General features: G+C 39.2%; 1 protein-coding gene and 1 pseudogene across 1 annotated transcript; one reads left to right on the top strand and one right to left on the bottom strand.

The window, feature by feature from the left end:
* Positions 9,504-12,512, bottom strand: LOC109836331. The gene is made up of 2 exons (XM_020404194.1): positions 11,385-12,512; positions 9,504-10,838 (listed from the first exon to the last, which is right to left on the bottom strand). The coding sequence occupies exon 1, from the start codon at positions 12,510-12,512 to the stop codon at positions 11,511-11,513; it is 1,002 nt and encodes a 333-aa protein (XP_020259783.1). The 3' UTR covers positions 9,504-10,838; positions 11,385-11,510.
* The window catches only part of LOC109836405, a 4,406-nt pseudogene continuing 4,138 nt past the window's right edge, over positions 16,685-16,952 (top strand).

Below are 16,952 nucleotides of genomic sequence, written 5' to 3' on the forward strand. Positions count from 1 at the left end.
TTTTGAGGCCGTTCGACTTGCGTTTGAACAAGTCAAAACGCCTCAGTTGGCGTTATGGGCTTTAACTCTGCGTCCAAGGCTTGAGATGCAGAGTTAAATCTCTGTTAGAGATTTGAGACGCACAGGCCGTGTGCGTTGAAGCTCAACTCTGCGTCCAGAGTTTGGGACACGTAGTTGAACCTATTGAAGAACGCACGTTATGTGTGCGTTTGGTGCTTGAACTCTGCGTTGCAGAGTTAGACATTCGCTGGAGAACGCACAAGTTGTGTGCGTTTCGAATTTGAGAAACGTAGAATTAAACTTCTACGTTTGATAGAGGTTGTTGACTTGTAACCTCGTCTACCATGACATTGGAAAGGCCATTGTTTATTGGTCTTTGCCTGTTATAAGATATGAGAGTCGTCAGATTGTAACTCTCACCAACGATCATGAAGGCCACTGAATAGGGTTTTCATCAGCTGTCGGAAGCGTCGTCAAATTGTAACTCTTCTCGATCTGTGTGAAAAGTCTCCTATTTGCCCCTTCCGACTGTCGACCCGAAAGCTATTTGATTGTAGCTTTCGTTGTGAGAGCTTGACGGGAATCAACATCCATAGTGTTTTGAAGATGGATATTTGCCCACAGCTCTCTACCAAGCGACTCACCAACTAAGTCCAACCTTTTATTTCTGAAATCATTACACTGCTCATCAGCATCTCTAATAGTTGCTAATATAATATTAGTCATGCTGTTGTCGCAGCCATCAAGATCAATCATCTCAGAGATGAGGCCGTGTTTATAGCGGTTGCAGAGTTGCGGATGCAGTGATTAGAAAGTCGTCTGATTGTAACTTCCATTATCAGGGCTTGATAGGGATTAGCTATCCATTGTGATTTTTAGACAGCCTACACAACTGGAAATGCCCAACTTTGCGTTTCAGGTTAAAACGCAGAGTTCGGGACCAGAACGCCGTTTCCAGCGTTTGACTCATTCAAACTCGAGTTGAACGGTTCCAGAAACTGTTTTCTCCCCACGATTTGAGGGGATCATCACCCTATCATGAAGAGATTTATGGGGGGGCAGTTGCACCCCATTAAACCCTCATTAAGGAGATTGAAGGGGACGGTTACACCCTCTTATTCCCCTATAAATAATGAAACTCGTGAATAGAGTTAGAGGATCTTGGATCTGGAACCAAGATCTTGGATCGGATCATCCAGGGGCTTCATCTGGCAGCGGATCATCTGCGAATCTCTGGGCATTCGGAAATTTAGAGATCGGCTTCTTCGGATCATCTTCTTGGCAACAAAGAGATCTTGAGGCATCCTTCAGCAACAGCAAATTCACTTGGCTATTAACCAAATCTTTGGTTTAAACAACTCTTTTCGCCATGCTCTAACTCATCTTGAGTTCATAAGCTCGTTAAGAGTTCTTTTTCAAACTTGCCATGTAAGTTAATTGTTCCAGCAAATGGAGACGTTCAGATCGTCAACGGAGAGCAAACTCGATGCGAGCATTCGAGGGATGCACTCCATCGTCACCGTGAAGAACCCATAATTAAACAAAGGGGAAGCTCTCCGTCGATCTTCTTCTCTTTTGTAATCGGAAATTCAAATTGTAATCAGTTAGAGATTGAGAAAATTGTAAACATTCTTTTTCTAAGTAGTTAGAAAGAATAAATCAAATTTAATTCTTTCATTTTCTTATTACAAATTTTCCAGCAAACAAAATTAAAAATAATATACTCAATATATAATATATTATATATATATATATATATATATATATATTAGATATATATATATAAATATTATATATATATATATATATATATTATATATATAGGCAAAAGTGAATCTAAGGTGCAACCCTATCCTACCTTAAGGACCCGGCCTAGAATCAACATCATTTGCCTAATTTTTTTACGAGTCCGCTTCGTGTAAACTTGATCTACACGTTCTTAAATCCAAACACACAATTTTGGGGTAAACCGGTTTGTGTTTTAACCATTCCGTTGGCCGTGCAAAAATGTTCTATTCATTTCGATAACCTGTCTAAATTTGCATGCGGAGATGAAAGGGTCAAAACACAGGCTGTTCACCCAAAATTAGTGTGTTTGGGTTTTAAGAACGCTGTAGAATTCAAGCTTCACGATGATGATCGCTTAAAAAAATTGTACGGAAATGATAGTGATTCTAGCCAGCATCCTTAGTGGAGCCGTAGGTGTCACCTTTAGATCACTTTTCCCATTATATGTCTCTCTATATATATATATATATATATATATATATACACACACACACACACACATATATATATACATAAACATATTAAAAGTTATAATATTTAAGCGGCAGCGACAAGATTGAGGGGCGGACCAGATTCATGTTCACTAAGAGCCAGTCCTGTCCAATCATGGACTGTGGGTTCCAATTCAAACCTTACGATCAGTGAGCAATTCTTCTCGAGTCTTTGCAACATATTTGAGAGTGTTCATATCGAGAGAAAGACCGATGCAACAAGTCATTCGTTCATTCAAATGTGAATGACTGATTCCTACGGTCCTCTCGGGATGTTAATGTTGCTCATATGCAGCCAAACCGTTGGTGTTCGACCAATTAACGAATGTTACCTTGCCCAACCAACGACGTCGTTCGCACAAGAAGAAGTCTCCAGAGACCGAGTATCCTGGAGTCACTATTAATGTGATCGGCAGAGGGAAAGCCTCAGGTCCTAGTCCCGATGACTCTGAGACAAGTCGTTCACCGACCGTCAGAGAAATCACTAACGAGTTTGAAGGAGTCTACCGACACACTCGGACTCGGACGAGAGTCATTCCTTCTGTTAACTATCAGAGGTTAGCTAGAGAACCAATTATGATGATGAACACTCAGCCCTTGTGGAGTTCCAATCATCAAGCTCTTTCGTTAAACATGGAAGCTTCGCCCACATGGCAGAAAATTCTGAAAATCTCTCAAGGAGGGTTGATGAGCAGCAAGCCATGCTCCAAGCACAACAGGAAATCATCAATCAACTTCGGGATATGATGGCTCAGTTTATTACAGATGGAGCCAATTTCCAGAAGGCTGAGTCACAACTCGACCATAATCCTCCAGGAAAGGAGGATCATCCATATCGAAGGGGAAACAAAGAGTGAATGAGACTGCCGAGCGAGAAACTCATCACGTAGAATCATCCCCCGAAGAAGAGACTGAGAACGAGCAGAATCTCCAGTCTACCAAAATGGAAGAATTGAAAGCATGCCTCAATGTCATTGCTAACAGAAGCGAGCTCCAAGATGAGAGAGTTGCTAGGCCCTATCCTGTCGAGTGGGATACAACCCTTTATCCTCCAAAGTTTGAGGTCCCGACGTTACAAACTTTTGACGGCACGGGATCACCGAACCAACATATCTATCATTTCAGGTCACAAACTGAGAATGTTATATCAAATGATGCTATACTGGCTCGATTGTTCATTGGCACCCTCAAGGGAGTTGCTTTTGAATGGTTCAGGAAACTGCCTATGGGATGTATTCAAAAGTGGGCGGATCTAGAGAGATTCTTTCTGTCAAGATTCTTTGAAGAGGATACATAAGTCTTCATCCATACCCTTCTCGCCACTAAGTAGAAGAAGAGGGAGCCCATCAAAGCCTTCGTCAAGAGGTTCCGAAGCATGGCTTTTCGATGTTCGTCAGGTATGACTCAGTCTACCCTAGTAGAGACCTGTCGACACAACTTGCAGACCAACCTTCTAGCACAAATGAGGGTTGTAAAATGCCGTTCCGGGAGATAACTAATCTCTCAAGGTGAACAGGCTCAAAAAATTATTGTCAGGATCAAAGCTGAAGAACAAAGTAAACAGGATCAACCTGAGCAACAGGACCAAGCCCAATCTTCTCGGTCAGAAGGTAAAGATACTACGGCCACTGAAGTCAAACCTCTTCAATAGGATGGTGGGTCCACCAAAACTATCACATTAATGATTACCTCTGATAGTTTATTTTCTCCAGATTCCCCCACCAATCCTCTTCAATAGGATGGCGGGTCCACAAATCTATCATGTTAATAGCTATCTCCGATAGCCAAACCCTTCAGATAACGACATGCTGTGTGGCGTATTCCAATCATAGTCGTTATACTCCAATGTCACTGAACGATTTGATGAATAGTGGCCCACTAGAAAATGTGCCCTATCTACCCCTTTTCCCCCTGCACTTGTTCAAGACTGGGGTTTGGTTTATTTGTGGTCCACTGGATTATGAGTAATAAATTTTTTGAGTTGTCATGATACCTCTATCAACTTCAAAATTCTTCCCCTGTTAAGTCTCAGTCAAGACTGGGGGTTGGTTATTTAAAATCCACTGGATTAAGAGTAACGAATCTTTCACATCGTCGAGTTAACATTACAATTCTGACGATCATCATCCATTTTCTCCAGATTCCCCCACCAATCCTCTTCAATAGGATGGCGGGTCCACAAATCTATCATGTTAATAGCTATCTCCGATAGCCAAACCCTTCAGATAACGACATGCTGTGTGGCGTATTCCAATCATAGTCGTTATACTCCAATGTCACTGAACGATTTGATGAATAGTGGCCCACTAGAAAATGTGCCCTATCTACCCCTTTTCCCCCTGCACTTGTTCAAGACTGGGGTTTGGTTTATTTGTGGTCCACTGGATTATGAGTAATAAATTTTTTGAGTTGTCATGATACCTCTATCAACTTCAAAATTCTTCCCCTGTTAAGTCTCAGTCAAGACTGGGGGTTGGTTATTTAAAATCCACTGGATTAAGAGTAACGAATCTTTCACATCGTCGAGTTAACATTACAATTCTGACGATCATCATCCTCATAATCAAAATCGCAATCTTCCCCAACAAGACGCTAAGTCTTCAAAATCTTGTTCAAATCACAAGTACAAATTCCTGTCACGTTAATATCACACATCTGACAAAATTCACTTATCAATCATTGTCAATAGGATGATAAGTCCACAAAGTTGCTCTGATCGTAACAAATTCCCATCAAGTTAATATCACACCTCTGACAATCAACTTATCAATCCGCATCAATAGCATGATAGATCCTCAAAGTTGATCAGACCGTAACAAATTCCTGTCATGTTAATATCACACATCTGATAAAATCAACTTATCGACTCTCTTCAATAGAGCGATAGGTCCACAAACCCGTCAAGTTAACATCACACATCTACGACCAAATCAACTTATCGACTCTCTTCAATAGAGCGATAGGTCCACAAACCCGTCAAGTTAACATCACACATCTACGACCAAATCAACTTATCGACTCTCTTCAATAGAGCGATAGGTTCACAAACCCGTCAAGTTAACATCACACATTTGACGACCAAATCAACTTATCGACTCTCTTCAATAGAGCGATAGATCCACAAACATGTCATGTTAATATCACACCTCTGACAAAATCAACTTATCGACTCTCTTCAATAGAGCGATAGGTCCACAAACCCGTCAAGTTAACATCACACCTCTGACGACCAAATAAACTTATCAACTCTCTTCAATAGAGCGATAGGTCCACAAACCCGTCAAGTTAACATCACGTCTTTGACGACCAAATCAACTTATTGACTCTCTTCAATAGAGTGATAGGTCCACAAACCTGTCAAGTTAACATCACACCTCTGACGACCAAATCAGCTTATCGACTCTCTTCAATAGAGCGATAGGTCTACAAACCCGTCAAGTTAACATCACACATCTAACGACCAAATTAGCTTATCGACTCTCTTCAATAGAGCGATAGGTCTACAAACCCGTCAAGTTAACATCACATCTTTGACGAACAAATGGCTTATCGACTCTCTTCAATAGAGCAATAGGTCTACAAACCCGTCAAGTTAACATTACACCTCTGAAAGCCAAATCAGCTTATCGACTCTCTTCAATAGTGCGATGGCCTATAAAATACTGTTAGGTTAACATCACATCTCTAATAGTCAAACCCCCCAATGAACTTGTTAATCTTTGTTCAACAAGAATAGCAAGTTTTTATTATAATATCCCCAGTGAATTAGAGATTTTCTAGAATTATCCTAGTGATAATGAAGAAAATTTCTGAATTTCACTCTAAGTGAAAATTCATGCTAAGTTAATACTACACCTCTGGCACTTCCAACTTTCTTTCAGTGTTTCAAGTGAAAATATGACACAGGAAGAAACAATAACAAAGTTTACGTATTCAATATCATAACCCGTGATTATCATTAAATTAATAATCTCTGAACCCATACCTCGCACGTATGGGGAATTTTATCCTGAATCCTAAGTAGGGATAAGTCAACGCTTAACACGCGTTGCCAGTTAGTCTTCTACCGCAAAAAGGATAAGGTTTACGTATTCAATATCATAGCCCCAAGTCTAGAAGAATTTATTCTTTTAGCACAACGTTACATGCAGAACGAACTTAAATAATCTGCATGCTAGCCCGATTCAAACGGTAATTGGTAAAGGCACATCAAATCCATTTATGGCTGAGAATTAGCCAAAAATCCTAAGTCAACGTCTAATACGCATTGCCGGTTAGTCTTTGACCGTAAAATGGACAAAAGCCCATATATTCAACATCGTGGCAGGTCGTTATTAATAACGCCAAAATCCATACCTTACACACATGAGAGACTTTATCTCGATCCCTAATAGAGATAAATCTACATCTCACACATGCTGTCGGGTGGTCCGTTCCCGCGAAAATGACAAAGTCTATGTATTCAAAATAATAGCATCAAGTCTAAGAGGGTTCATTCTCTTAGCACAACGTTACATGTGAAACAGATTTAAATAATTCACATGTTAGCCCGACTCAAACGGTAGTCGGTAAAGGTTTATCAAATCCGTTGATGGTTGAGGGTTTGCCAAAAATCCTATGCATGTTTGCAGGCCCATCGGCTTAATGGATGTGAGCCGAGACTTGAAACATATAAGCTAAAGACAAGTCTCAAAGATTTAGTCAAAAATGCATGAAAGTCGCCTCCGCGTCTCAAGTCAAAACGCCGAGGTCAGACCCGCGTTGTAAAAAATAAAAACAAAATGCCGAGGTCACACCCGGATTCCAATTTAAAACGCAAGGGTGAGACCCGCATCTCAAGTTGAAAATATAGGGGTCCACATCCGCATTCCAGAAGTAGGATTATGACGTATACCTTCATACAGGTCCTGCGTGGCGAATCCTTCAACCAAGATGCCTTCGAAGCGGGTGCAGAGAATAACTCCTTTATGACAAGAAATCAACAGCTCCAAGATCAGAGTTGAGATTGAAAGTATTCCGAAAATTCATCCCAGTCAACCGTGAATTTTTGAAAACTTTAGAGGGGGTTCTGTAGGCTGTCTAAAAAATACTGTAGATATCTGATCCTCATCAAACACTGATGATGAAAGTTACAATTTGACGGCTTTCAGAAAGCTACAATTTGAAGATTTTCACGTAGATCAATGAAGGTTACAATCTGATGACCTTCACAACAACCGATAAAAGCTCTAATTCAACAGCCTTCACAATCAACATCGGGAGTTACAATCTGACGACTCTCATATTTTTAAGGAGCTAAGACGAAGGTTATAAGATGATGATCTTTGCAACGCTCTAGTAAAAGATACCACAAATTGATGGTCTCTTCATATCAAAACGCAGAGGTCAGACCTGTATTTCAACATCAAAACGCAGAGGTCAGACCTACGTTTCAACATCAAAACGCATAGGTCCTCCCTGCGTTGCAACATCAAAACGTAAACTTCATTGCTGCGTTTTCAGCCCAAAATGCAGAACCTAACTCTGCGTTCTGGATCCAAACGTAGAGTTCATCCCTGCGTCTCAGACTCTTAAAGCGGTGCAGCCACTGCGTTTTGAGCCAACTGGAAATGCCCAACTCTGCGTTTCAGGTCTAAAACGCAGAGTTCGGACCCAGAACGTCGTTTTCTATGTTTGACTCGTTCAAACACGAGTTGAACGGTTCCAGAAACCATTTTCTCCCAACGATTTGAGGGGATCATCACCCTATCATGAAGAAATTTATGGGGGGCAGTTACACCCCATTAAATCCTCATTAAGGAGAGATTTAAGGAGGCGGTTGCACCCTCTTATTCCCCTATAAATAATCAAACTCGTGAATAGAGTTGGAGGATCTTGGATCTGGAATCAAGATCTTGGATCGGATCATCCAGGGGCTTCATCTGCGAATCTCTGGGCATTCCGAGATCTAGAGATCAGCTTCTTCGGATCATCTTCTTGGCAACAAAGAGATCTTGAGGCATCCTTCAGCAACAGCAAATTCACTTGGCTATTAACCGAATCTTCGGTTCAAATAACTCTTTTCGTAGAGTTCCAACTCATCCTGAGTTCATAATCTCGTTAAGAGTTCTTTTTCAAACTTGACACGCAAGTTAATTGTCCCAGCAAAGGAAGACGTTCAAATCGTCAACGAAGAGCAAAATCGACGCGAACATTCGAGGGAGGCACTCCATCGCCACCGTGAAGAACCCAGAATTAAACAAAGGGGAAGATCTCCGCTGATCTTCTTCTCTTTTGTAATCTGAAATTCAAATTGTAATCAGTTGGAGATTGAGAGAGATATAAACATTCTTTTTCTAAGCAGTTAGAAAGAATAAATCAAATTCAATTCTTTCATTTTCTTATTACAAATTTTCCAACAAACAACATTAAAAATAATATACTCAAAAAAAAAAAATATATATATATATATATATATATATTAAAAGTTATAATATTTAAGCGGTAGCGACAAGCATGCAAAGTGCTAAGTGCGTCTAATAATCGCGTCAAAATCGTGCATTGTTCGTGCTACCCGCACGCGGGTTTAGAAGCCTATACTTTGATCCATTTATCAAAGCCCAATAATCATTAAATACTTTTAAACCTCTAAAAGAATGCTCAAATACCCGATGTGGGGCTATCTTGTTTTTACAAACAAATACTAACAACTTAGAGAGAATGCTCATACTCACATAACGTGGAAACGAATGAGAAGTGAGAATGAACATTCTAGCTTTCAAAAACATGCTATGTTTGATACGCATGAATAAGAATTGAGAATAAGTATTCCATTTGTACCCACTCCAACATACCAAAGGAGGGGGCAAGAGGTGATGTTCCTTCTGGCAAAATATTTGTTTCTCGATCGGCATGCTCTTCATCAACACATCAACTACTTTTTTATAGGTTTAAATCATATTTTATATTTGTTGACAAAGCACATCTTGTGATACCTTACGTCAATGTGCTTGGACTTGGAATCGAAACTCAAATTATTGCTTGAATTTCACTTTGACTATCACAATGCAAAACATAGTGTTTTGATTCATGCTCAATTCTTCAAAAAACGCTTCACACATAATATCTCCTTCCACACATAATATCTCCTTCCACGCTTCGACAACCACATATACTCGATCACAATAGATGATGCAAAGCAATTTACCAATTTGGATTGTCATAACACAACTCACAGTAACCAAGTATCTCAATGTAGACTTTCTACTATTACTGTCATTGACCATGTTGGCATCCGTATATACAACCACTACTAGTTCATCTATTCCAAAGCATAAACACTTCTTTAAAATACCTCTAAAATATTGAAAAACCCACTTTACCTTCACCTAATGCCCTTTATCCAGACTTGCAAGGAATCAACTAAACAAGCCCATGCTACGTGCATGTCAGGCCTTGTGCACACCATGACATACATCAAACTTCTAATACCAACATATAAGGAACATTCTTCATGACATGCATCAAGCTTGAAGAATATTACTTCGAGGCCGACACCCGCAAGTGAAGAATCAACCTGTTTCGCTGTCTTCATGCTAAATCTTTGTAACATCTTTTCAAGATACTTCTCTCGTGATAACCACAACTTATTTGCCTTTTGCTTTATTATCATGGAAGATCTTTCTTCTTTGCCTTTCGCTTTATCATCATGGAAGATCTTTCTGCCCAAAATTTGCTTTGTCGATCCTAAGTCTTTCATTGCAAAAAAATTGCGCAACCTTTCCTTCAACTTTCCAATCTTCGATTTGTTATGCAGAATAATCAACATATCATCAACATAGAATAAGAGAATGATGAAAGTGTCATCATCAAAACTCTTCATAAAGACACAATGATCCGAAGTCGTTATTTTGAACGCTTGATACCCCATAAGCATATCAAACTTCTTGTACCATAGCCGAGGAGCTTGCTTGAGGCGATATAGACTTTTCTTCAATTTTGCATACAAAGTCTACTTTGACTTCGACATCTTCGTGTTGTTCCATGTAGATCTCCTCCAAAATTAGTCATGGAGGAATGCGGTTTTAATATGCATTTGCTCAATCTCCATGTTCGTGCCAGCAGCCATACCACCGAATGATAATCAGTGAAGGTTAAAAAAAAGAAAAAGAAAAAAGAGATAATCAATAAAGGTCAATTCATCTTCCTCTTGACATGCATCATAATAGACTTCAAAGTTTATGCATCATGAACCTAGTTGTTGCATTAAGTTTACAATAATGTTCCTATACCTTGCCATGCTGATGGAACAGTTCCAAGCTACATTTGCATAGAGAAAGCAACAAATTTAGTATAAATCTCTATTTGTATTATATCTGTTTCACAACACTAACACTGAGGGATAACCTGAGAATTTTCTGTAGACGATAACACAAGTCTGGATGAATAATACATGCACTTTGAAACTATGAACACCTAAAACAAAATTTCTTCTATTCCTTTTAGGGAAAATAGGAGAACAGTTGAACTGGTACCTGACCTTACAGCTTAACTGCATGGATGGCCTCTGATCAATGGTTCCTGCATTCAGTATGTTAAATGATTCAAGCAATGGTCCATCTTTTGGCGTGCCAGTTTGTGTGTTTGAGACAGGGTATAAAATCATTAGCCCCAAACTCTAAACCACAATTTTGGAGTTTTAGTGCAGAAGAAAAGATTTTGAAATGGTATAAGATCAACCAAAGTTCCAATACGACCAGCTAGTTATTAACAAACAGCCCACTTTATTTGATATGCTTATATGGTGTGTTTGGAGGGATAACCCTCATTAATTGTTTGAAGGCTTTGAAACAAGTTTGCTGGATATACTCCCACCTTTCCAATGGACAAATTTCCTGAAAATTTACTGAACCAACCTTATCACGATTATTATAGCAGTCTTACATAAAGCTTAAACAGAGAACGGATAAGTATATATTATACACGTGCAACCTTATAGAAGATGCAGAAAAATAATGTGCTGATAAACATAGGAAAATTAACTACTTTAAATAGATAAACTATCTACTCACAGAAGAGAGGATACAAACCCTATTTAAAGCAGAGAAAATGTGACTTCACAAGTACCTTAGTTTTACATGCACATTGCTAGGTGGAAGTCCTTGCGTCGACATAAATATTGGGTATCTTGAATAATAAAAGGACATATGATACCTTCATGATCAGCATAATTTAAACCCATCTCTCCTTTGATCAATGAAACATAACCTTCCATCGCATCTCCACGCTTTCCTCGATTTTGGTTGCCAGAACTCGATGAGAAAACATCGGCATGAATCTCCTCGAGAAGCACCGGATCAGATAAAACCCTTCATGCAACTGTCTCTGATAAACGCCATTCAAACCCTCAACCTTAATCAATCCAAACACATTCACACCGTCTTCTTCACTAAAATCGGAGGCGATCTCCACCAATTTGTACTCAGAATCCCAGTACACAGCCCAAACCTCCCCTTTCCTCGGAAAAATCCTATAAAAACAACTCCCTTCTCCTTCTTCGACCTCACATTTCACTTCATGAGTGAACAGATCAATGTCTTTAGTAATTGTTTTTCCAAAAGATTTGAACTTTCCACAGGACAAGGAGAGCCCGTGCTCAGCGAACTGCTTCTCTTCCTCGAGGATAGTCTCGGGGACCAACAATGTGGCTTCGACAGTGGGCGAAGGGATCGGGATGATGCGATCAATTCGGGCGTAGGAGCGAGGGAATCCTCCGTCAGACGAATTGGGGAATGCCCAAATTTGCCCTATTTCTGTCACTCTGATGACAGCTCTCTCATCCTCTACCTTCCCTGCATTTTCCCTCCTAACACCGGCGTTGATCTCCTCCATCGTCCTCCGCTTCTTCGATCCCGAGGGTTTACTGATCAAAACCCCATTCCTCTTTGCTGGCAAGCTCGGTTCTTTCCTCTTCTTCTTATCAGCATTGATCTTCGGAGCTTCGGTTTTCTCCTTCTCGATCTTGATCCTGGGAACTTTGATCTCAATATTTTTGTCATTATTCTTCTTCTCGGTCTTGGTCCTGGGAGCTTCGATGATTCCGATCCTACTACTACTCTTCTTCTTCTTCTCCTCCTCCTGGATCTTGATCCTCGGAACTATGATTTCGGTCTTACTCTTCCTGCAATGCTTCCTGCAGTGGGATCTCCCGCCCAAGCGCGGGGAGCTGCAGCCCTGTGGCCCCTTTTTCGCCATTTTGGGATCGAAAAAGGGACGAGGGGATCGAGGTTTTACAGGACAATTTAGGGTGAGTGAGTTTTTATTGGGGGAAATCCCGCGGTTTTTATAAGGGAAATTATTTTTGGGTTAAAAAAAAAATCTTCGGAGTGAATCGATACGCACGAGGAGAGGAGAGGAGAGAATCTATGGTTATGGTTTAATCTGCTGCAAAACAATAAATAAATTTATTACTGTCGCAGTTAAAAGTTCGTGGTTTGTTCTTGGAGTCAGAGAGGGAGATTGTGTTTTTTTTTTTTTTTTGGGGCAGTACAAAAATAACTTTTTGAATTCAACAATTCATTTGACTGTACTATTTATATTAAAAATCATATCAGGACATGATAATAGTTAGAATGAGATGGAAATTATCAATAAATAAATGAAAGAAATTTTTTTTGGCACGAACCGCATTTTTCTTATTACGAATTAAAGTTATATGATGACTTTTAAAGATCTATGACGATTTAAAGAGGATGACAACAAATTTTTGACAAATGCACTTTCATAAAATATACAAAAAAAGACATAAATTTTAAATAAATACAATTGATTTATTCAAAACACATGGTAGATATAAATTCCAATAACGTTTTCCTTGAGAATGCATTGGATTAATAATAGGGATTAGATGAAAAATACTGTAAGTATTGATAAGGCCCTGTTTCTCCATATTTTTTTTTAATTTTCTATTTTTATTACAATATAAATCATACGAAATAAATACATAGTCTTTATCATATGCATTGTGAACATGCACTTTATTCTATAACAAAAGAAATAGAACTTATACGGACAATATTAATAGTGGATGGGCTCTATAGTTTCCTACATGATAGGATAGTTTCTTTAGATTTTAAGATCTCGCATTGCAACCAAATCTACTATATGTAAAATTTTACATAATAGAAATAATGGATAAAAACTAAGTTTATATCGCTTGGCGTGCAATAATAATAGGTATTTCATTATAAATTATAAGAATGGACACCACATCGCGTCTCACATAATAAGAGCAATGTAACTCTTGTAGTCTTATCATCATTGCTTAATGATTATTACAATTTTGCACCCTTCTTGTGTTACAAATTTAGAGTTTCTTTCAATTTTCACCAATCTTTAAAATCGTTACTAACTTAGATTAATTTGGGGTTTAAAACCAAATTACGATCAAATTAATTAATTTCAGTTGATTTATGAGTAACCATGTTGAATTTGTGGCAAGGTGAGCTTCATTTTTTGAAGGTTAAGCTAGTTGGGTTGAATTTAAGATGTAGAAGTATTTCGGTTAAATAGTCAGAGGAAGAAGAAAGGGACTCATGGCAATCAAGATAGAGAAGTTTCCTAACTTAGTGAAACTTCAGCGTTTAAAGCTTTAACGATCAAGCAGCTGAAAGGTATAATACATTAAAATTAGTGAAACTTTAGCCCTTAAGCACAAGTGAGCACAAAATGTTTAAATTTGAGTGAATAAATCAAATTTTTAAAAATTAGTGAAACTCTAGCCTTTACATGCAAATGAGCACAAATGTCTAAATTTCAGTCGATAGATCAATTTTTTTATGCAGCAAAAAATAAAGAGTAGAATCCATTTCATATTGGTACCACGGAGCATTTTCCATTTCAGGGAAAATTATGAGTATAAGCGTCTCGCATTTCATTAATAAGAGTTAATAAGATCTCCAACTACTGAAACTACAGAATGTCTTTAAAATCTTACAATTCCATGAACAAAATACCAATACCTGAAACGATATTACCCGAAAAAAAATATTCCGAATGAACAAAACCAAAAATTTGGGCCGACGAGCTAAAAAAAAAAAAACTCATCCTCCCATATATCAATGGCTTTCCAGTCCCCGTGATCATCAAGATAACATGACAGTCTGAGATAAGTTGTTACCATCTGATAGTTTTGATGGCTTACTTACTTTCCCCTTCCTGAAAGCAACTTGCAGGAGTCACAAATAAGTGTATAATGTTCACACAGTATGTAGAAGATCTAGAAATACTGTTGAATATTCTATTATGTATGCTCTCCAATATTAGAAGATCTAGAAATATTGTTGAAGAATCAATTTTTTTAGTGACCTGTAACTTAACACCTTGTTTGGATGAAGGTTAATGGATGGAAATTAAAAGTAAAATTTCAATTTCACCTTTTTTGGGAGTTTTTTTTTAGGGGTTAGAGGGTGGAATTGAAGGTTAAATTTCCTTCCATTTTCCTCCCCTCCAGTTTGAAGGGTAGAGGATGGAATACAAATCAATGTAAAATTTTACAATGTGATAAGACAATTATACCATTATGACATTAAAATCAATGGTAAAGATATACTCTCATTTAATATATAAGGGCATTTATATAACTTTATACATATTCAGTTCACTTCCATCCTCTTTATTAGAACTTCCAAACAAGATAAAACAAATTTACTTCTGTTCCTCTTACTAAACTCTCAAACAACATTCTATCTTTTTACTCTCATTCCATACCTTTCTTTTCCATTATTTAACTTTCCGTCCCTTTCCTTACCAAACTCCCAAACAAAGCATAATGGAAAGGTGGATGACTTATATTTTGGCTCGAAGAAAGATTGCCCACATGAGTCACCTTCACTGGGGCAAAAACTGTTGGAATTGGAGTGTCGACCAAACCTTAACGGCGAAATCCGCAGCTGCAGGCGAGCTCACGACCTTCAGGCGAGCTCTAGGAAACCAACAGGAGAGATTTGAAGGCGAGAAGCTTCAGGCGAAGTTGGACGAGCTCGAGCAGGCGAGGTCAAGTTGGCGAACTCCAGGCGAGCTCGCGACAAGTTGCAGACGAGATTGGAGAACTTCTTGCAGGCGAGTTCGACAAGAGACGGGCGAGCTCGAGCTCCTCGCAGGCGAGATCGTTGACATGCAACGACAGCCTATTGCTAGCTATCCTAGGGTTTCCCTATAAAAGGGAAACCCTGTGCCCTAGCCCTAGTGCTTTCTCTCTCGCGATCTCAAGAAAACCCCCCTTTGGCGGCGGACCTCTCTTTCTCTCTCTGTTCCGTTCCCTTTTTTCTCTCCAGCTCTCAATTGAAGGATTTGAGGGGAGACTTTAAGAAGGGAATTAAAGAGGGGTGAAAGAAATTAAAGAGGTATTAATGAAGAAGGGAATCTTCACTGTAGCTACAGTGAAAGATTATATTTATTAAGGAATCTCAAGTTTGAGATTCGCTCTTGAATTGTAATTCCTTGTTGGGATTAATAAGAAATTAGTTGTGTGGCTCCCGAGGACGTAGGAAGTTACAGAACCTCGTTAAACTTAGTATACTTTTTCTATTCTACGTTTCTGCTGTCTTAGGGGTTTCGGCGTAAATTGCCAACAAAAACAAGGGGAGAAATTTTCAAAATTCAATGAGACAGCAATAACACATTGAATTCATCAAGTTATCAACAAGCGTGAATTAGATTTGCAACACTAGTGCACGATCACAAATTCCAATCTAGAAATAAAACAACTACATGAACTGCATCAGAACCTTATTCCATGGGCAATAATTATACACAAAATTACATACTAGATAGGATCCAATATTTGCACACCTTTGTAGTCCATGAAGGACAAATTTCAAAGAGCAAAACTCTTCAATCTATGTACGGGCTTAGCAAAAGCACATAAAAAACTTTCATTAATTCCTGTGAACAAAGAGGTCTATACTGTCAAAAAACCAAGGAGAATTCAGTGTACAGAACTAAAGAACTCTGTAACACACTAACACCTATCTAAGGATTCTCTACCGTCAACACAAAACATCTAACTAAATTATTTTCCATCATCCTCATCCATAAAAAATAAAAAATAAATAAATAATTCTCTTCACCCTTTTTTCTTTTCCCAGTTATTTTGTTAAGCTGTTATCTCCTCAATTTTCGGTTACCCTTCAACTTATTTCATCAACAAAGGCAAAAAGGTGTTGCCTCCACTTCTCTCTCCTCACCTCCAATGCAAAATCTATTATAGGAAACTCTGTTGAAACTAACACAACAAAAACATTGGACCCCACAAAATCTTCACCCCCTCCTCTTCCATGAATTGACGTGTTAAACGGCCAGCGCTGACCCTGTGAGAGCTGCCCACCTCCCTTCCATGGGCCGCTCCGCCTCCATCTCCCCAGCCGCGAGACCGCCTACGAGGTCTTCTTCATGTCGTGCCGCTCGTCCCTCGGTTTCAGCGGCCGAAACTCGATGACGTACCCTTCGTCAGGCGACGGCGTGACGGGCGAAGAGAGCAGGAGGGATGGGCCTGTATCTCCCGGCGCAAAAGGCGCCAACGGGGTTGCGAGGGACGGGTCCGGATCTCCGGGAGCGAAAGCGGGGGGGACGATGATGGTGGTGAATAGTAGGATAAAGAAGGCGCTGGGGCTGAAGTCCCGGAGGCAGTCGTTG

The sequence above is a fragment of the Asparagus officinalis genome, chromosome 4 (assembly GCF_001876935.1).
Source record: "Asparagus officinalis chromosome 4, Aspof.V1, whole genome shotgun sequence".
NCBI classification, from domain to species: Eukaryota; Viridiplantae; Streptophyta; class Magnoliopsida; order Asparagales; family Asparagaceae; genus Asparagus; species Asparagus officinalis.